Source organism: Borostomias antarcticus, assembly GCF_949987555.1.
Source record: "Borostomias antarcticus genome assembly, chromosome: 8".
Taxonomy (NCBI): domain Eukaryota; kingdom Metazoa; phylum Chordata; class Actinopteri; order Stomiiformes; family Stomiidae; genus Borostomias; species Borostomias antarcticus.
In genome coordinates, this window is record NC_140241.1 from 31,399,566 (window position 1) to 31,421,652 (window position 22,087).

General features: G+C 43.1%; 1 protein-coding gene across 1 annotated transcript; it reads left to right on the forward strand.

The window, feature by feature from the left end:
* Positions 1-1,681: 1,681 nt before the first annotated feature.
* Positions 1,682-19,687, forward strand: lmnb1 (lamin B1). Its single transcript, XM_084441851.1, has 11 exons — positions 1,682-2,354; positions 8,793-8,949; positions 9,478-9,603; positions 12,281-12,451; positions 13,064-13,189; positions 13,703-13,923; positions 14,329-14,557; positions 14,969-15,073; positions 15,404-15,523; positions 18,032-18,139; positions 18,391-19,687. Exons 1-11 carry the CDS (start codon positions 1,990-1,992, stop codon positions 18,430-18,432), a joined length of 1,770 nt encoding a protein of 589 aa, XP_084297977.1. The 5' UTR covers positions 1,682-1,989; the 3' UTR covers positions 18,433-19,687.
* The last annotated feature ends 2,400 nt before the right edge of the window (positions 19,688-22,087 follow it).

Below are 22,087 nucleotides of genomic sequence, written 5' to 3' on the forward strand. Positions count from 1 at the left end.
ATGGTCTCTGCTATGCACCACCATCTCCATGGTCTCCCCTATGCACCACAATCTCCATGGTCTCTCCTATGCACCACCATCTCCATGGTCTCTCCTATGCACCACCGTTTGGGGGATAAAGAAGTGGGTACACTTCACCACGGTTTAATTGTGTGAACACAGCTATAGATGTATGCCCTTTGAGGGAGCTGTAGTTCCAATCGTACTAGAATAAACTCATTGTGTAAACTAGAAAGGGTACTCAGAGAGCACAGGTCTCCGCCCAGGAATGCTGTTCCCCCACTCCCCTCACCCCACACACACTTAACAGGCTATTGTTCCTCAGCAAGTTTTATTTCAATTAATGTATCCTCCCAGTGATTAGGGTTAGGCTCCAAAAATTCTACAGTAAGTTGGCCCATGCTACACCCCTCCACCGAGTTTTGTGAAAATCATGGTGGTAGTTTTTGCATAATCCTGCTAAATAACGAACTAACCCACTAACGAACACACACAACCAAAAACATAGACCTGACAATAAGATACAAGCACTGTGCACTTAAATCATGTCACTACTTAACTATGATCAATAGTCATCATACCTAATAGTAATCATGTCTAATATTAGCCTACTTAGTCATCTTATTATTTTCATGTCTCCAAGAATGTTAAAATAGTTTTCAGAAGTGAAAGTGATGAGCATTTTCTATTAACTCATCAAAATTAACTTAGCTAATCCGACTAACTAAACTTGCAAACCAATAAAACTCAAGAATAGCAGGACAGTCACAACTAAAGTGTTCAAACGGTAATTGTTGGTGTGCAAAAATGATACTGTACGCAATGTTTATACAGTATCTGGTTGTGGAATTTGTGATGAGTTTGTGTGACTATGTAAGCCTCCACATAGTAAAATGGTATCTTGTGGTGCATCCTCTAGAATGAGCCATTTCAGAGAACCTGAGAAAATAACAATGTTATTATTTGTCATCCATTGATGCACTGAACCATCTGGCATGTAGGCCTATACATCTAATCACAACCGACCAGTGGTATAGTGGAGGGTATGTGGAACGGAGTGTACCCACTTCTTTATCCGTGGAACCACAGTACACCCACTTCTTTAAACACCACGAATGTAAAACTGACATTTCTGCTACAGCATACCCACTTATTTCGAGAGTATACCAACATCTTATGCCTATGCCATGGCAGGTTTGAGGGCTAATACATTTTGTTTTCAAGTAATTTCAGTTCATTCAGACAACAATTACTACCACATACTAACAATTACTACAACATAGGGCCTACTAACACACAATATGGCTTACACACAATTTGTCACCTATATGCCTCATAGGCTAATATAATATAATATTTATATGATTTAATTCATTCATATTTTACATTGATAAAACGCATTTTAAATGCGTTTAATCGAATGAAACCGAAAACAAAAAGAAACCCCCCTTTCGATAGTGAAATCATGAGGTCTATCCTATACCACGTGTGGTTATGGGTTAGGGTTAGAAAATGCATTCCATCTATTTTGAATTTTGTTCCAAGCGCCGAAGTTGAAAGGACGTATTGCGTTACAGCTCACCATTGGTTTGGTCTGGTCACGTTGCATTTACATATTCATTAGCGGCCATATTAGTAAGTCAACCCCTCTTTCATTCGGTTGAGACAAAGTAAGACACTAGCATGCGCTTGCGGCTTGCTTGCCTTTTTAATCTTATTCCACATCTTGCTTGCAGCGAGATACTTTAGGTTTACTTGCGCCTCTCGGAGACTAGCATTTTGTTACCTCGCTTTATAGGTTAGCTGAAGCCTGGTATTTCACAACTATTTTACACCGCTTAGGCTACCAAATTTGGTGCATGTCGTGTTCACAATTTTCACATCAAGTATAGCGATATTTTAGATGCTAATTGATTTTTTGTAATTTTCACCTATATCGAATTTTACAAATATTGTTTTTCCCGTTTGAATCAGCATTTCTGCTTCATAATGGCGACCGTAACTTCAACTCCGGCCGGCCAAAGAATAAGCACCCGTGCTACAGCCGGTAGCACTCCATTGAGCCCCACGAGGATATCTAGGTTGCAGGAGAAAGAAGAACTGAGCCATTTGAACGACCGCCTTGCTATCTACATTGATAAAGTCCGGAGCCTTGAATCGGAAAACAGTATTCTTCACCTCCAAATTTCCGAGAAGGAAGAAGTAAGAAGTCGGGAGCTTACTGGGTTAAAATCATTGTATGAAACCGAGCTCGCCGACGCAAGGAGATCCCTCGATGACACCGCTAAAGAACGCGCGAAGCTGCAAATTGAATTGGGAAAGATTAAATCCGAGCATGAACAGTTACTGCAGACGTAAGTAGCCTAATAATGACTTCATTCGTTAGGGTGATGTATATTATAATTGATTTATACTGATACTGATTTGTCCGGTATCAGTTCCGAATTGGTCTTTGTGCCTGTGTAGCCTACTCACACGAAGAAATTGCATCAAATTGGAATTTAGAGGTACGCTTGTTACGTTGAGTAATGTTTGTAGCAGTTCCCCGGAAGGTTGATAGCTGGTAACCTTGTTTCTGCCTGTGTAGTAGCAGTTCAAACAAGTATTATAAACAAAATTGTTGTAGCCTATGTCTGTAAAGGCCTCTGGTTTGTGATTTGAGTCTATTGACCACTGCTCAATCTTAGACCCCCCTCCCGCCGTATGAATATTTTGATTTGGCCCCAATGGTTACAGATTGCAAAGTACAGCATTGGTGTGGCTTTGACTTTTCAAGTGCCACACCTATTTTGATAGTAGCCTATGGGGGAGGGGCCCCTACCTGACCCTTGAATGGGTTTTATAGCGTCATTGCGTCAATCTTGAAACCTGAGCCATCGAGTAGGCTACGTCTAAAGTCACTTGCAGTGTTTATTTTGCAATACCCTGTCTCATTCTAACACTTGGCCGTGCTTTATAATTAAATAATTTTCAAATTCGCTGAATTATGTCCGTATTGAAATCTGATTGATTTCCAACCGTGAATACTGACAGAGTATTAAACTAACTCGACATGCTTAGGCTACTTGGAGGGTGTAATGCATTCGACTTGGTCGCTTCCCTCTCCAGTTCCCTCTCCAGTCAGTTCCCTCTCCAAACGTCCTGCCTCTCCAAACTTCCTGCCTATGTTGTAAGCACTTAAATATGCAGGGAAGTCTGCGGTTACTCTGACCGGGCGTGGGACGTGTGTGGCGGGGAGAGACTAAGGAGATATAGTCACTTCAGTTCTGTCTATGCAGTACAGGTCTCAAAAACTACCAACTGCATGCCCTGACTTGGCATGTGGATGTTATGTCCTGAATAGGTCGATGGAGGTCACATGAGAAGTTTAAGAATGACTGTTTGCACTCAAGTTCCATGAGCTTGTTTTGCTATTGAATTAAGCACTCAGCAAGGGTGTACATGTGACTTCACCAAACAGATTAGTGGACTCCTGGGGGTGGGATAACCTGGTAGACAGTTTTCAACCAGATTGTATTTATTTCTCAGGTGGTTCGTTAGCAGGTATTATTTCCAAACAGAGTTGATTAAGATAGGTTTATCTAAATACAGATGTCTATAAGGGAGGCTATTCCATAAGTCATGATTCAGCAGCACCATTCTTATTTATCCTGCTAATAAAATGTTACCCTCTTGTTATTTGTTTGCTCATTTGCATACTCAACTGTCGGATACAAGGGTTAGGGCTAGACCCAGACCAGATGGTTTATCTGAATATTCAGAGCTAATTGGGCTCTACTTTTGCTAATCACGTGTCGTAAATCAGGTGTCGTCTCATAGCCATTATGAGCAGCTATTTGTGCAACATTAAAGGGCAGAGCCTATGTTCTTCTATATGGATCATATGAAATATCTATAATCTTTATCTTAGTAGCAGAAGTAAGCTTTCCAGAAAAAAACGGGCACAAGATACACTAGGAATTTTTTTTTGACAAGAAATGTTAAACTCATTAGATTTTTACATCAATAGCTTAAGAATACATTGTCAAGGTTAACACAAAGTCATCGACTTATTTCCATTGTGGACCTTGATGTAATGACAGTACAGATGGACAGAGTAGAGCACATGGCTGGGCAGCATCCAGCAATATTAGTGGCATAAATTCAAAGCATAAAAAACAGACAACAACAAACAACAACCATGGGAAAAGTACAGGTTAAAGTTCTTATGATTCTAATTTTTCCATGAGCCAGGATTTTACCTTTTTTCTGAAACCATGCTGGTTACCTATGCTTTTAACATGCAAAGGTAACTTGTTCCAGTTCACCGCTCCACTATATTTGGAAGGGTTAAACCCTAACCCTAACCCACACTGGCTTATATCTCAAGAGCCTTAATACAGTGACAGCATTTAAAGCCTACACACCCTATAGCCCTACCACTACTGTTATATGGTGGTTGCATTAAATTTAGTCCCAAATTTATGACTTGTTGAAGGGATCTTTATGAAGGGATTTGGGTGCTTTTTGTAAGCAGGTGGCAGTGAATTGTGATTTACAGCATACTGTTTAAGGTCAGCAACTCATGAGATGAATCTAATAACCTGTCCTGAAACTGGTTTCCCATCCCAGCCCTCCTGCTTGCTCCCATTTGTAAATAGTTGTTTGGAGTCCCGTGCCTGGTAATCAGTGGGGGTAGGCAATGTGGTCTTTCTAATGAGCTCAGCTGCCTGACATACTACGGATGTTGTGTAAAATACAACCTTAAGAATGTGAAACAGGTTTGTCAATGGAAGGATCTGCTCAGATAGGCCACCTGCATTTTGGTGCTGGACAAAATCCAGATTTGATATGGAAGTGATTCAAGAGTTAGACTTTACTTTGGCGATTTTTGATGTTGAACTATTGTAAAGTGCTTGAACCATTGCATTTACAATCAGCAGGACAAAACACCTCAAACGGTTCGGAGGAGTCATTTCATTGACAAAGGTCAACGGTGCACAAAACTTATGTTGCCTCTCTCTCACAAAGATGAAAAAACGGAGTCCTGCTGAAAATTTGGTCTGCTGGTTTCTAAAAACATCTGTTTGATGGGAAGGTTCCTCATGTGCATGTGTAACTGATCTAGTGGCTTTGCACAGCTATGCATATATTTACCCCCGGGGCATTGGACACCCCCAAGCTTGGGCGCTGCTTCTTTTCTCAGAAGAAAAACACAGGGATTTCCTACGTCTTGAGAATTTCCCCTATGTAGATTGTAGAACCTCCTCTAAATGACAGACAGCTTTTCATATTGATTGAGCTATATTATATATAGCCGGATCTCTCATCACTCTCTTTGTGAAGTCTGTGGGCGAGACAGCTTACCACTGTGAAACACCTAATTGAACGTGGAAGTGTGAGCCATTTGATTGACTGAAGCCGAGAGCACACAAACTCTACACCTGTTAGAAGATTAGACTGAACAGATGCCCTTTATTTGGAACTACGGCAGCAGCAGGTGCACCATTGACTCTAGATGATTTCTCGCCAGCCTCCTCTAGTCTTGTGAGGTGTAGTCCTTGGCTTGGTGGTTGGTGTATTTTTAAAGCAATTGCAAAAATAAAGTTTCTAATATCCATATTTGGCACACATGTAATGTGAGACTAAGTTCATATGACTTAACAAACTTTGCCCTGGAAGTCAAGCTAGAATATGCTAGAGAAACCTGGCCTCATGTTGTAGAATGTTAATGGAGAGTTGTTTATGAAGTCCGGTTAAATGTCAGTCTAAATGGAATTCTCATAGTGACCAGTTCTGAAATGGAAGATTCTTCTTGATAAACAAATGATCATTTGAGGTTTCATACAACCTTGTTTGCTCAAAGCCTAGAGTGGTATGGGCTGGAAACTTGCCAGGCTGCCCTATGAAATTCAGTTTAAAAACTAAGTTGATCTTGGGGACAGATGACCAGCTGTGCTGTGGACAACCTGAGGTAAAATGCATGTTCACATTAGAGGGACAGGGCAGCTGCAAGATGCAAGTTGTTGCATTTAGTCCCCACAAGTTGAGCCAGCTGCTACTACTTGCCAGGCTGCCCTATGAAATTCAGTTTAAAAAGTAAGTTGATCTTGGGGACAGATGACCAGCCATGCTGTGGACAACCTGAGGTAAAATGCATGTTCACATTAGAGTGACAGGGCAGCTGCAAGATGTAAGTTGTTGCGTTTAGTCCCCACAAGTTGAGCCAGCTGTTGAACTAGTTTCCAACTGAAAGTGGTCTTTTGTCCAGCACTGCTAGTCTGGATAATAGCTAGCTACATATGCCTTCTAGCCTGTTTGGACCGGCTTCATGGCTCTGTACAACAGTTTCTTTCCAATTTGTCACATTTTCCTGGACCCTGCATGATTTGCGCCATTAGACAATTTGCTCCTTGTTTGCTGGTGATGTAATTGGAAAGCCTGATCTAATTGAAAAGAGAAACTCACTTAAGAAGTTCAGGTAGTGGAAAACACTACAGCTCATGTGCTTACAAAACCTAACCTGTTATGACACAACTATAATGCATTTAGTCTTGAAAAGAAGGATCCTCGGCATGTACCATCATCCTTAGGATTCCTGTTTGACATAAAAGCCTGCAGGTTCAGTTCCTTATCCTCCCCCTGACTGTTTCTGACAGCCATGTGTGAAATACCAGACATGCCTTGTACATTCCACACATACTGGGCTCTACCTAGGCACTGCTTCAATCCTCCAATACATCTCGCACCCAAGAGGGGGAGAAAATAATTGATTTAACCCTGAAGAAGGGGGGCCTCCTAACTTTATACCCTATTCCTTTAAAAGCACCAAAGTATGCACAGGAAATTAAAAAAGGTCTGAAAGGTTTACAGAATGTGAGGAAACACGCTCATGTTCACAGGGCAGTTTGTATCTTATTTCAACTAGTTGCACACCTGAGTTGAATTTGTTTGTCTAAATGCCTTAAATGTCTCCAGCGAAAAACCAACTATGGTGCCTAGTAATCAAACTCCATGCTCACTTTGTGATGATAAGCAGTGCTTTTGACGGCTCAGTCATGCATTCAGGCATTTTGCACAGTTCCCATAACATACCATGCAGACATACATGTATGGTTGAACAAGAACAAGCTGAAATGGACACTTCATTCAACCAGAAATGCCCAGGGGGTAATGTGGGTGTCACAGCATGCTTGTCAGACAGACACCGGTTGACCTCTGGACCCGCCAGCATGAAATCACACACACACAGGATGGAATGTAATCCTCCCATTGAGGGTTACATCAGTGACTGTCTTTTAAGTCTTTACTTCACACACCTTACATTCAGACATTGTTTCAAATATAGATTTGATTATGAAATGAATAAATCAAGTTTAATCAACACAAGTGGTTTACTTAAACTTGCTTCCCTCTACAGAAGCGCTGCATTACCATTCCATTTCATGTTTGTTTCAACTTAGCCAAGACACAAGCAGTACTGTGTTTGGTTTGCACAGCCAAGACACAAGCAGTACTGTGTTTGGTTTGCACAGCCAAGACACAAGCAGTACTGTGTTTGGTTTGCACAGCCAAGACACAAGCAGTACTGTGTTTGGTTTGCACAGCCAAGACACAAGCAGTACTGTGTTTGGTTTGCACAGCCAAGACACAAGCAGTACTGTGTTTGGTTTGCACTCGGGGGACTCCCAAGGGAGGGCATGGACCTGGACCCTCCAATATGGCCAAGCCTCCACAAACATCATATCTTTTTTCTCCTATACTACTACTCCACAGAGCTTGCTGAATTCCAAAAAGCTGAAGAAATTTTTATTTTCATCGATTCAAATTTGTATGATCCTCCCCTAGACTCGAATCAAAATAAGGATGATGATAATAAAACGTTAATTGTATAGCCACCTTTCATACAAATAAATGCAGCTCAAAGTTCTTAACAAAAAAACAGTAACCTTCCCTTGGACTAAAATTAAAAAAGCACGACCCTCCCCTGTTTTCCTCCACAGATTCCCCCTCCCATACATTTGGAACGGTCCCTTAAAGAATCTGATAACCGCTAGTTCCAGTCTGCTGACCAGCTAGAGCCAGAAACCTGTCTCCAGGGTTTTAGTCATGTTTAATGTTTCACTAAATTGTAAATTGGTTGTATGGAATGAATGGCAGGCCTGAATTCTACAGGTCCAGACAGTCAGTATCTCAGTGCTGGATGGAAAACAGTTTTCCAGAGTATGGAGACTGACATTAATCCTTTGTAATTACGCTACACCTTGACAGCACCTATCTTTTGCATAAACTAGCTAACTGGATAGTAGATGCCCTTTCCTGATTGCTTGCCTCTTTAGACTGGACCCCTTGTGTAGTAGCATAGATCAGACCTGATTTCAAGATCTTCCCCAGTGGTCAAAAGTAGGTTCACTGATCTAATCTATGAGATGACTAATGACTAATACTGTTGTAGCATGCAGCATGTGATCCTATCTCAACCCCCCAAAACCAATGGCATGCAACATTCTTACGTCGTTACCGAGAGGGTTTGGCCAATGTTGATACAATGGCCTACATAATTGGCTAATCTGTCTCTTAATCACCCCTCCTACAAAAGCAACCCTCCCCTCCTAGTAGTGACTTCTCAGTGAGGTCCCACCCAGCAGACACCACCCAAATGACCTCGCCACCGATTAAACCCCCCAAATCTCCAACGTACACCCTATCACCACTCCACACACTCCATCCAGACACACACACACACACATCATGCCTTCACTATCCACTGCTAACCACTGTTCCTGCACCATCACCTCCTTGTCTCCCTGCAGTTATGCCAAGAAGGACTCTGAGGCGGCCGGGAGCCAGGCCAGGCTGAAGGATCTGGAGGCCCAGCTGAACTCCAAGGAGGCCGTGCTGGCCACCGCACTGTCTGAGAACAGGGCCCTGGAGGCCAGCCTGGCTGACCTGCAGGGCCAGATCCAGGAGGTGAGCCTTCCCACACACTGAGCTGAGAGACATTTGATCTGGGGACAGTAGATGTAGAGCAGGAGGAAGTGTGAGATAGTTGGCTGAGACAGGAGGCTGTTATGGAAGAGGTTGGTTGATGTTTATTGATTAATGTTAAAATTTTGTGGGATGGTATCAGAAAGTGAAGTGATTCTACATTTTAGAATGTGTGAAGTTGTTTTATAAACGTTTATTTAGTAACCACTAACTACCTATAACTCCAGAAGTTACAACCCACTTGTAATTTCATCACTTTTTGTGATTATATAGCCTATCAAGTTAGAGCTCTTCTATAGTTAACTCTCATAATCAGCACATTTTCAAGCATTTTATCACAACACAGATTTTGAATCGCCAGGAGAAGGCAATCTAGCTACAACCATTTCAGTTGCACACTTAAGAGATTAGTATATTTTTACCATCCCCGCAACACTCATTTTTATACAGTTTGTTTTATCAGGGAGATCCATCTGGCTGTTCTAAGTCCCATTGTTCTTTGACCTGTAGCTGGATACAGGAATGACCGCGGCCAAGAAGCAGCTGGGAGATGAGACCCTGCTGCGCGTGGACCTGGAGAACCGCTGCCAGAGCCTGTCTGAGGATCTCCACTTCCGCAAGAACATGTTTGAGGAGGTGAACCCCCCCCCCCCCTAGCAAGAAAGCACTAGACTAACTGAAATCCACTTTATTGTGTGGATCAGATAACAGCCATAAAAGCTTGATAGATGAGTGCTAGTAAAATACCACATTGAAAAAAAAGTGCAGTTTACATTGCATGCTGTGCGCATGCGTGCTGGAGCAAGTGAGGAAGCTATTTCGTGTCTAAAGACGTTTCTAAAGATCATATTACAGAGGCATGTGAAAAACCACAACAGGCCTATGCTCTATGTAAGCACAACTAGCGATTCATAAAGACAGATTGATGAAAACAACCGTTTCGCGGCAGAAAATAGATTTTTAGAAACTGCATTCTAAGTGCCCCGACCACCGCCATTACATGGATATACTGGCTCGCGCTGGATTTTAAATTTCTTCAACATACCTCTGAACTACACCAAAGTGATCTCGGTGAGTCAGACGTTTTATAATATGTTGTAAATAAGGTCCAGGTTGTCAAAAACGAGCATTGTCCTTTAAGCAATTGACCACTCGACGCAGTGGGTTACACGGGATTTTACAACAGCTACGGGGCATTGTTGGGCCCGACGCGATAGCGGAGGGACTAAAACCCCCGTAGCTGTTGTAAAATCCTGTGTAACCCACTTCCTCGCGTGGTCAATTGCTTTTCTACAACGGTTACTAGGCTACATATACATTCACAAAAAAACTCAGTAGTGACATTCAATCAATTATTTACCAATCGTTCTTATCATTTAGTATTTACATAATCTTCCGCGATAGGCTATAGTTCTGAATTAAATGGCAACATGGGCTATCGCCTATTTGGGTAGGCCTTGTTCACATATGCCTATATAGGCATAATTCGGGTGGTTCACGTTTATTTGAACATTTCCAGCTATGGTGCAGTTATTAAAACAGTTCTCCAGAGCACTCATTTTTTCTGGTAGGGGTGTGGAAGTGTGGGAGTCGAACTGATGTAGCCAGTTGGCACACGACAGCAGCTTCCATACTATTAACGTGGCTAAAAAGCAGTTAGCTAACATTACAATGATTATTCCTGTTGCTGATGCTGTTGGTTCAACTTCTGTCTCTCGGGCAGGAATGGAGACGAACTCAAACTCGCAGCAAAACAGCAATTATCGTAACGTTACCTGCAAAAGGCAAGGTTGCTACACAAAGCATAGTAGCCTACCGCTAGATTTTATCAATGGCCTCATCAATGAGATTGACGGCACACTAATACTAATTGTTATGTGGTCGCAGCCGTGGGTTACAGAGTATTTTACAACGGCTGCTAGCCAATCAGAATCAAGTATCCAAACTCTCCGTTGTAGAATGTAAAATATATCACTCTGCACATGATGGCTAACATTCCATAATGGTATGCGCCTACTGTACTGGCCTTTAAATATGTACTCGCAGTACGTTGATAATTATAGGGTTCAACCCCGCCCCCAGCCCTGGTATAAGGCTTACGTAATACAAAATACAATCAACACATTGCATTCAATCCAAGCCTATCACATTCGGTCAGTTACACAGTGCCTGGAGCGTTGCTCCTGATCCATAGATGGGGCCTGGGATAGCTGTGCCCTTCCCATTGTGTGGGGGTAGATTATATGATTAGCTCTATCGATGGACCGCCTGTCCGGCACCCGCTGACCTGAAACCAGCCACAGTCGTCCGTCTCACCACCCTACCAAACTCTCGTCTGGGTGCGAGTTATTGTTTTGTGTGGTCGCTCCCATGCGTACACATTAGGAAGTGAGCAATATTCTCTCCCATTAGCATGCTGCCACTGGGTGTCACTCAAACCCTCCCCAAAGCCCAGCTATGCTCTTCTGAGTACATTGGTGGATGATGCACAGAGAACCTGCATATAAAAACGAATCACAATAAAGTACATTTAAACATAATTAAAAATATACACACAATAGAAGTGAAGTTGTAAGGCTATTATGATATGATATATTATTACTTACTTTTACCATGCATCACATCTATTACCTCCACCCTCTTCCCCTTGCTCAATATTCCTGAGGCTGTTTCTCTTCCCTTAGAGCGCTCACTCTGTTTAGAGGCTTACCATGGTTGAAAGCTTGCCTCGTAAGTCGTAAGACCATCCTGATCTAGCGAGCTCACATTGTTTCACTCCACAGATCATTCTGGCCTTTCCCCCATCTCGAACGATCATTGTGGGCGGGAGTACTTGCCTTGATAGACTAACTCCTTCAGCCAATCAGCATAGCAAAACGTTTGCCAAATCCAGCCGGAAAACGGTGAAAACATATTTCTCAGAGAAACTGTGCATAGCCTACTCACACTAGTAGAACTGTCACCACATTACAAGTCTTTGCACATCTCTTTACTGGATTTGGCAAGTCTCCCTGCACACCATTTATCCTTTCAGAGTGCACCAACCACGGAAGATATCTGGGCCCCAACATACTCCTCCCCATACATGTTAGCTCTTGACTAGCGTACGCAGGAAAGGAGCGTGTTTACGTCATACATCCTCCAACGGCTCCTTCCTTTCAAACATACTAGTGGAGGTGCACAGGTTCGCTTTGAGAGCTTGGGGTCTAAAACCAAAAACATCAATCCTTTGTTAACCCACCCACCCTCCCTCTCTCTCCCCTATACACTACTGGCCATTTGACCCCTGACCTCCCCCTGCTCTGTGTAACAGGAGATCAAGGACACGCGGCGGAGGCATGAGACTCGCCTGGTGGAGGTGGACTCCGGGAACCATGCGGAGTACGACTTCAAGCTGGCCCAGGCGCTCAGCGAGATGCGGGCGCAGCACGACGAGCAGGTCAGGCTCTACAAGGGAGAGATGGAGAGCACCTACGTTGCCAAGGTGAGGACCGCGTGCACACACAGACACAGACGCAACGCATGCACGCACGCACACGCGCTTACAGACACACACTTGCATGCAGAGAGCAGGCTGAATTTCATGAAACAGCATGGCGGGGATCTACGTGGCCAAGGCACCTGCATTCACCCATACACACACACACACACACACACACACACCCGAGCCATGGTTACGAAGTCAGTCACAAAGTTTTAAGCAGAGAAATCACTTTTCATATCAAATTGTGGACAGTAAAGATTCCTGGAAACATTGAGTACGATGGGGAGTAGATGCCATATTTATTGATTTGCATTCCAACCTTATGCAATCACGCCTTTCCTACTAGTTTGTACAATTCTCCCATCATTTTAGAAAAGCAGTTTGACACGTAGTGAAGTAAGTACACATCTCATCTCTCGGCCTTCACTAGAGCACTTCCTCCTTGGTCCGGTCAGGAAATGACACCCCCCTCCCCTGGCCACCGCCCACTTCCACATTCAGTTCCTCATTTGCAGGTGTTGAACTATCTATGCGTGCACGTATGTGACTATGTCTTTCATCTCTCAAACACCCTAACCCTCCTAACTACTCTCCGTCTTTCTGCTGTGTCAGCTGGAGAACGTGCGTCTGTCGTCGGAGATGAACAGCTCGTCGGCGAGCATGGCGCGTGAGGAGCTGAGGGAGTCGTCCCTTCGTGTGGAGAGCCTGGCTGCCCAGCTGGCCAGCCTGCAGAAAGAGGTGACAGAATACCATGCTGCTGGGTGTCTGAAGTGGCTCCCATACAAGATTGCTAGGCCGGCATGTGGACTCTACCTTAGTTATTCAGTGATGATGCGTTTTAGTCTGAGTTGATTTGAATGTATAAATAATAGGGATGTGTGCAGATGGTCATTTATATGACTATACAATGCATCTTTTGTTAGTCGTTAAGGAACTGCTAATTGGCTAAACTAATGTAGGCTAATATTATTTGATTAAAAAAAAAAGATTTGGTAACACTTTAGAATAACTACCCATTATAAATAGTTATTACATCATTCACAAACTGTTAGTTCATGAGTTATTAATTATGTATTAAATGTCTGTTAATAGTCAGTTAATGATTTTCAATTACCTTAACTTATAGTGATTAGATCATGAACAAGCGATTAGTAAACTACTTATTAATGACTTGTTAAGTATTTGTTAATAAATTAACGTTTAGAAGTGAGTAACAAATCATTATGTAAAGGTTTGTAAATATATCCATAGACGCGCGGCTGGCAGGACCGCATCACGGAGCTGGAGGCGGCCCTGGCCCAGGAGAAGGACACCGGCCGCCGGTTGCTGGGCGAGAAGGAGAGGGAGATCGCCGAGATCCGCGCCAAGATGCAGCTGCAGCTGGACGAGTACGAGCAGCTGCTGGATGTGAAGCTGGCCCTGGACATGGAGATCAATGCCTACCGGAAGCTGCTGGAGGGAGAGGAGGAGAGGTGAGGAGGAGACGCACACAAAAACACACAGACGCATCAACGCATACAGGAACCTGCCGGAAGGAAACGAGTCCTGACAGAATGTAACGGACACAGCAGAGCTACTCACACTTGAGCACTAAGAATTAGCGGGGTCACACACATGAAAACATGCCTGGAAACTGCTACCTGTGTGTGGAGACTGAGAGACATACTCTCCCCATGCCAGGATCAACACAAACAGAAAACAGCCTGCTGATTTGGATTATGTCAACAGTGTGGGCTCCGTGCCTTTTCCTTTCTCCGCCTCATTTGAGAACATCAAGTCTTATCTTCTTCCTTTGTATTGAAGTAGGAAGCATTATGCAGTGGAAAAGGCAAACCAGAGCTTAATGTTCGTCCATCTAATCCCCTCCCCCCCCCCAGACTAAAGCTGTCCCCCAGCCCCTCGTCCCGCGTCACCGTGTCCCGGGCGTCCTCCAGCAGCCGCAGCGTGCGCACGGCGATGGGTAAGAGGAAGCGCGTGGACGTGGAGGAGCAGGAGGCCAGCAGCTCGGTGTCCATCTCCCACTCCGCCTCCGCCACCGGCCCCATCTGCATAGAGGAGCTGGACACGGACGGAAAGTTCATCCGTCTGCACAACACCGGGGAACAGGTGGGTCGGACGGGAGAGGGAGAGAGAGTGTGTGTGGGACACGAGAGATGGAGGTGTGTGTGTGTGTGAGAGAAAGAGAATGTGCGTGCGTGCGAGAGTGTGTGTGTGTGCGTCCGTGTGTGTGTGTGTGTGCGTACTCTCACATGACTGCAGATGTCTTCAAACGTGACATCCTTTCCCACACAGTTATCCATTACATGCATCATCACACAAGACTACTGACATGAGCGCAGTCGCCCAAGTGAATGGGAATCTTATGCTAGGCACTTACTATCACACTATTACCCAGTACTGTCATGTACCGTGTACATATGTTATGTCCCGTCAATACACATACATTTCCTTTACCTGTAAGACTATTCCCTTGCCTGTGTGTGTTTTAACCCCCTGTGTGCCATGCCTTCTCTCCAGGACCAGGCCATGGTGAGCTATGAGATGACCAGGACCATAGGAGACGTCTCCGCCACCTACAAGTTCACCCCCAAATACGTCCTCAAGGCCGGGCAGAAAGTCACGGTGAGATCACACCCCGCACGGCGTTCGGCACGCCGCCACTTTTCCAAGCGTCTGCTTCACTGCTTCTCTTCTCCACTCGGCAGCGTCCGTGTGGAGCAGCATAGTGTGGAAAAAAGGGACTTTGGTTGATTAGTAGTGCTAGCGAAATATGATCTAAAATTCAATTTGTATCAATCTGGTAATGTAAATGGAATGAAAGACTTGTGAGAGATGGAACGAGGCCCCTCTAAGTCAATCCTGGTCAGTTGCAGAACAGTCCTGGTCAGTTGCAGAACAGTAAGTCGTTACCTTGTTGCTTGCTCTTACACGTCTCCGTCTCTCCACTCCCAGGTGTGGGCGTTCAACGCGGGCGTGAGCACCAACCCCCCCACAGACCTGATCTGGAAGAGCCAGGCCTCCTGGGGCACCGGGCAGGACGTCCAGGTGCTGCTGCTCAACCCTCAGGGAGAGGTAAGCGACACACACACACACACACACACACATCACTGTGTGAAGGTTTGACTCGCATTTTTTGCGGTTTATATTCTCAGTGAAATTGGTATCTAATTGCATTCGAATTGAATTAAAATGTCTTGATGAATATTGGATTCAACTTGGGTGAAACTTGCAGAAACCCTGACAAACAAACGCAAACTGTGGCCCATCGTTCTGCCCCAAATCTTTCCCTGCTTTTATGGTCTTCACTGAACACTACTTAACAACTCTCGGTTCTCCTAACCTTAATCATTACTTCCACCAGCCTGTTGCTCCCATGGCTGTGTTCAACCAACCTAGCAAATCTTTTCATCAACAAAAAAACAGTCTCATTTTGAGTGGGCAGTTGAGAAACAGTAGAATGCTAAGGGACTGTTTGAATTTTATGGGAGGGGGTTACTGGAGGACAACAGGGGAGTCACGCTTTTTACATTTTAATCCAGGGGAGGGTTACTGTCTTTTAATTTGAGTTCAGGGGAGGGTCATACAAATTTTAATCAATCAAAATAAAATAGTTTCTTCAACTTTTGGGAGTTCAGCAAGCTGTTTTGTATGACCAGGTGTAGGCTATCGTTTCTCTTTGGCTGCCCTATCAGTTGATCTTTGTGCTAAGGCCTCTCCAGACAGTGGGCTATACAGCATGATGAGGTAGATTAAACAACTCACATGTAGAACGAACAGACACCGACATGCCGATCGGCGACTCGATTTTAACTTTGTGTTCAAGTTTTCTTCTTATTTCGAGTAACATCATATTAAAATAAATATTTTGGTGGGGGAGGGTTAACACTTAAAGTCGCACTGAAACGGACGTTTGAGATCATCTAACTTCCATAGTTTGACGTATTTCCGATGCAAACAAGCTATGAGGGTGGGACATATGTTTAGAGGAATTTGATTGGAACATTGACAAGTGGACGGGTTTTAAGAATTTTAGACAGATTTGATGGAAGGATAGCGTTGATTGACGGGTGGATGTCGTGAGATTATTGGCCTAAAATCTAAGGTACCTGTTGTCGTCATTGCACGTGACCTACCGTTTTCTAGGAAGTAAGAAATTATATACTTTGATATAAGATTACAACAAATGTAGAATTTTGTAAGTTTTTTTGGCATACATCGTTGAATAGGTGAACACTATGACCAATTATGTGAACCAAAATGGGACAGAATGCTTTTTTTCATTTCAGTGCGACTTTTAAAAATAAAATAAATATATTTCTGTCAGAGGGAGGGTCATGCATTTTTATTTCCAAGCACTCTAAAGTCCAACAGTGACCCCCCCCTCCCATAAATAAACGGTCCCTAAGCTGATGGGATATTTGTGAACCTTTGGCCAATGACTGTTTTTGCCAGCATGATAGTTACTCTCACTGTCAAAATGAGAGCAAACACAGGTCAAGAAAATTCAACCTTGCTGCAGACATTTCAGGGGCAACGTGTGAACATGGCATTTACCTAACTGAATGCACCCCCCATTTCTTGTCTTTGTTTGTTTGTTGATTGTGCCCTGTAGGGCAGTCAACTAAGCTCAGAAATGATATTCGGCTTTCTCTCTTAAATATTTTCCGAAAATCAACTATATTTGATGATTATTGGTATGATATTATTTTGCATAGAAAATGAATCATAATGTCAGATCTGGTCAGAGGGCGCATGTTGCCTATTGTCCAGAACAAGCAGGAAGGGTAACGTGAACTAATATTTCGTCCGTCTCTGAAAACATGCAAATGTTCATGGAATTTGAGTAGTAACACCCAGTTCCATGTCTGGTAGGCTTGATTGATCACCAAAAAGATGAGACGGTTCACTTGATCAGTGCCGAGCGTTTCTTGTTTACTATGTGCTGCTGAGGAGAATATGTGCTTGGAGTTTACAGAAGTAAGTAGGCCTGGATGGATAGTTTGGCTGTTCTTCGCCCATGTTGAAAAGACTCTGTACTAATGTGGAATGTGTTCTGGCATGATTAGAAGATGGGCAGGACTCGGGAGGCAGGTGCGGTAGCCTACTAATCGAATCTACAATTTAAAGAGCGATTGCACATTGTGATTGCACATTTTTCCCCCCCAAAGTCGATGACTAGTCGAAGTTGGGATATTTATTTGACAGCCCTAGTGCACTGGCAGCACACTCGCTTTCCACCAGGGGACATCAGGACCCGTCTCTGCTTTTATATCAGGACCCGTCTCTGCTTTTATATCAGGACCCGTCTCTGCTTTTATATCAGGACCCGTCTCTGCTTTTATATCAGGACCCGTCTCTGCTTTTATATCAGCTGCAGACATGCATATTGTGTCTGTGTGAACTGAGTTCAGGGTCTGCTGTCAACTCCTCTTCATGACCTCTGAAGAAAGATTGCAAAATTGATTCCAAGACCTTTCACATCACAATCCCTTGCTTTCACCAATAAAAGAGTTTGATGCAGATCAGTTTGAGTCTAGTAGCGATGCAACCCACCAACATTGCTTTTGGTACTGTCCACAGGAGGTGGCCAGGAGAAGCACCACATACCAGACATCAGTGGAAGAAGGCCTGGGCGAGGAGGATGACGAAGGAGTGGAAGTCATGGAGGAAGACCTCTTCCACCAGCAGGTAAACAGACGAAGAAGGGTCCAATCCATCTAATCCAGAGATGTTGATACAGCCTTACACTGCCCTAGCAAGCTACTGTATCTCTGAGTCACCTGTTTACTAACACAGCTTTGAGGAAAGAAACATGTATGCACAATCCAGGAGTGTTGTTGCCGACCAGTTGCAGCAACTCTGGATTAGGGTGTTAAAGCTGATACTGGTGTGGTAGGTGAGAATCCATTCTGAACTGTTGATGGTTCTTGTGTTTCCAGGGAGACCCACGTGCCGCCAAGCGGGGTTGTGCCATCATGTGATCACACGGCAGCTCCACACACAGCCAGCCTCCTGCCCCCTTCCAAACCAGTCTCAGCTGCCAACACAACTACCACACAACTATTTTTGTATCTTTTTAGTGTAATATAAGAACTGTGTGAATTTTTTTCTTCGTTTTCAGATCTTAGATTTTCAGACTTCTCAAGATTGTAAAACTGCTTTTGATTGAAACAAAAAGCAAAAAAGCTTTTTCTGAACCAAATTCTTTTATAGTCCGTAATGTCCTCTTATTTTTTTGGGGTAGCGTTTCACTTTTACCAGCTCTGTGAAGGAGAGGCAGCTCACGGGATCATCTGCTCCTCAAGGTGCTGTGACTGTCATTTGTTTTACGTCTGTACTCTGGACTTTTTAAAGATATAACATTTTAAAGGCCTCTTTATAGGACCTAATGATTTTATTTTGATAGTGTGTTTTCTCTCTTGAATATGTAGTTAGACAGCAAAGTTGCCCAGAATGTAGCGTATTACTTGTTTATGAATCTCAAGAATAAAGTTTCAATTCTTTTCTGGATATCAGGAACCATACCACAAGGGGTCAGTGTTCAGTTGAGAAGTGGTTGCCATGTGCTCACTCAGCACACATTTGACCCCTCCTAACATGTTAAGAACCCAGGTTGTTTACAGAATAAGGCTGTATAGCAGTTAACTGTGGAGAAAGTTAATTCTCAATTACATCGTTACACTAGCTCTGAGAAAAACCTTAAAGGACTACATCCAAGTCATTTTTACTATATCCTTTTGAAACCACTATATAGCTAGAAACATGTCTGGTATAGATATAATGGCCATCTCACTACTGCTTTATATTATCTTGATTTGTCATCACGGTTATGATTGTAATGAGAAAACGATAAAATACTTCAAAGCTTACTGATGACTCGTTTTGGCTGGAGTCACCATCACAGAGCGTCAATGGTCACCATCAAAAAAAGCCCAATGGCTCCTATGATCAGGATTGTACATGATTGTAGAAAATTCAGTGGAACTGTTTAGCAGGACCTGTTTGTAAGATTGAATTTAGCAGGACTGATCCCTCTGATGTTAACTAACTAGAAACCAAGTCCTTCTCACCAACTTCCTTAATAGGCTCATTATTTAACAGGTTATGTGCATTAGTTTAATTTCATCTTACCATTTATTTGAAACTCTAATTTTATTTTTTGGCATGGTGTCATATGCATGCATTGTTTATGTAACCTCTACATTTTAAAGACAAAATAAACAATTTTGTTGTATATCTCTTGGGTCTGTAGCATTTTTATTCAGCTAAGCTATTTCACGGTTCATACTGTTTGCTACCATGAAGTTACTCTATACATACATTATTTCTCATAGACATAACTCAAGGTCTGCTCCTTTGTCTGAACATGAATAATTATTAGAAATCTATTTCTGTTGGAGCTAGAAGCCATAAAATAATTGGAACTGCAAGAACAAGGAAATGATCACCAAAACTTTAATCAAACTGTGCAAAACATCTTCAGTTGAAAAAAAAATCATATTGTGTGTTGAAAGACATCAAATATATATGCTGAGTTGTATAAGTGCTCCATATATCACTTTGATGTCTTACACTAGGTCATGAAGTACAATAGAATACCTACAGTGGGTTGGTACAAGTTACCTGTTTCCCAAGTATGGTTGAAGCTAGAAGTTAGTGGTTTCCACCCCTCTGAACAACCCTGAAGTGTCTTTGCTGGGCTACACAAAGGCTAAGAACAAAGAGAAAGAATAAAATAATGTATACACTTTGTGGTTGAGGAAGCATGGGGTCCTTGAGAGGAGAAGCGCCACAAGACAATGGCAGACAGACTCAGCACTTTATTAGGTACACCTGCTCGGTGACACAAATAGCCTGCTCCTCCAAACAGGAATCATGTGGCAGCAGCTCAGTTTATAAAGAATGTAGACATGCTGAAGAGGTTTAGTTGTTTGATCAAACAGAATGGACAAGATACGTGATCTGGTATGATTGTATTACATACTACATAGTACATACATACTACTGTACTCTATCTACATACTAGATAGGTGTACCTAATAAAGTGGCCAGTGAGCGTATATTAGGAAACAAGACAATGAGATTGTCTTCAGGGCTGGTTCTAGGGCAAACAGGAAAAAGGAATGAACATATGTTAAAAGGTGAGCTGTAGGGGTCCGCGGTGGGGTTGCGGTCTATCTAGCATTGGGTCCCATTCCGGTGTAGCTGCCCACTGAAGATTGGGGTTCGCACCCTGGTCCTGCTAGATCCGATCCGGAGCCCACAGGGGAATGGCAGGATCCCACAGGGGCCGCCACTCCCGAGGGTGGTTAGTTTTATTTCAGCGCAAGGGTCCACCCCTCTCCAGCGACCCCGTCTGGTGTTGGAGTCACGGTTGCAGGCTTGAGAGAGTCAGGTAGGTAGTTGGCTCTCCCTTACGGATCGCCGAATGCAAGGTTGTGCGACGAACCCTCCACAGCAACAACAGGGGGTATCAGAAATAAATGTATAATAATAATACATTTATTTTAAAAAGTGAGATGTAATGTTGTAGCTAAAAAAAATCATTCTGATACTTAGTGGATCAGGCTGAAAAGCTTGGTAAATCTGACCCGTTTAGCAGACACACAAGAGTACTATTTAGAAACAAACTAAAAATTACCAACACTTACAAATACATATCTGCAACAATGAAAAAAACCATGGGCAAACAGTTTCCGATTGTGCGACCAATTGTAACTTATATTCTTTCATACATAAAACAAAATTTCAGCCAAAAACCTTTATAAATGAATCAATGTTATCCCTTTGTTGGTGGTGTAGTCAAGGTCAACTCAAAAGGTCTTTGTACATGTACTGTAAATGCACTTAGCTCCATCTCAAGGTAGCTTGCTTTAAAAGCAGAGCTGAACAGTTAGTGGACACCAACATATACCAGCACCCCACAAAGCCTGTCTTTAAGCTCATTTGAGGCACAAAGACCTACATACATGTAGGTTTAGGTATGAGTGCAATATATGTTTCAAATACTGAAACTGTTTCAACAGTACTGGGCAAACTACATTTTGTACTAGAAATAGGCCTACAGAAGTACAAATGTGTATTTTTCTACATTTTTATCTATTAAAGTTATTATTGAATGTCCTGTTTACTGTTGGAGCAACCTTATTAATATCATGGAAGTAATACCTGAAGTAATATTATAATAATTTAGTAATACCACATTTAATAGGCAATATGGCCTAATGTTATAACAGGACTACATATTTTCTTTTCTGCACATCACATGAATCAAGAGTCACAACATTCGATCACAGTGGCAGTCGTCCTTCGGTCTGTGTAAATGCTCTGGAACCTGGAAAAGCCATTGCATATGGGAGAAGTGCTGTACAGTGATACGGAGTCCTTTCTTCCAAACGAACAGGAAATGGTCCAATCCATTGGCGTGGACTTGGCCATAGTCTTTGTGGCACTGAAATTGATGTTTCTCCATAGCTTTGTGCACATTAGACAGAACATTTGGCAAAATATTAGTGTGGCACTTTGAAATGCGGCGTCAGGGGGCACAATTAAGCATCCAACCCACCCTTCCAGTGTGAGTGCAACCAACAAGTTTCCCAAGAGTTTGTCCTCCATGGCTTTTTATTTTTAAAGAGG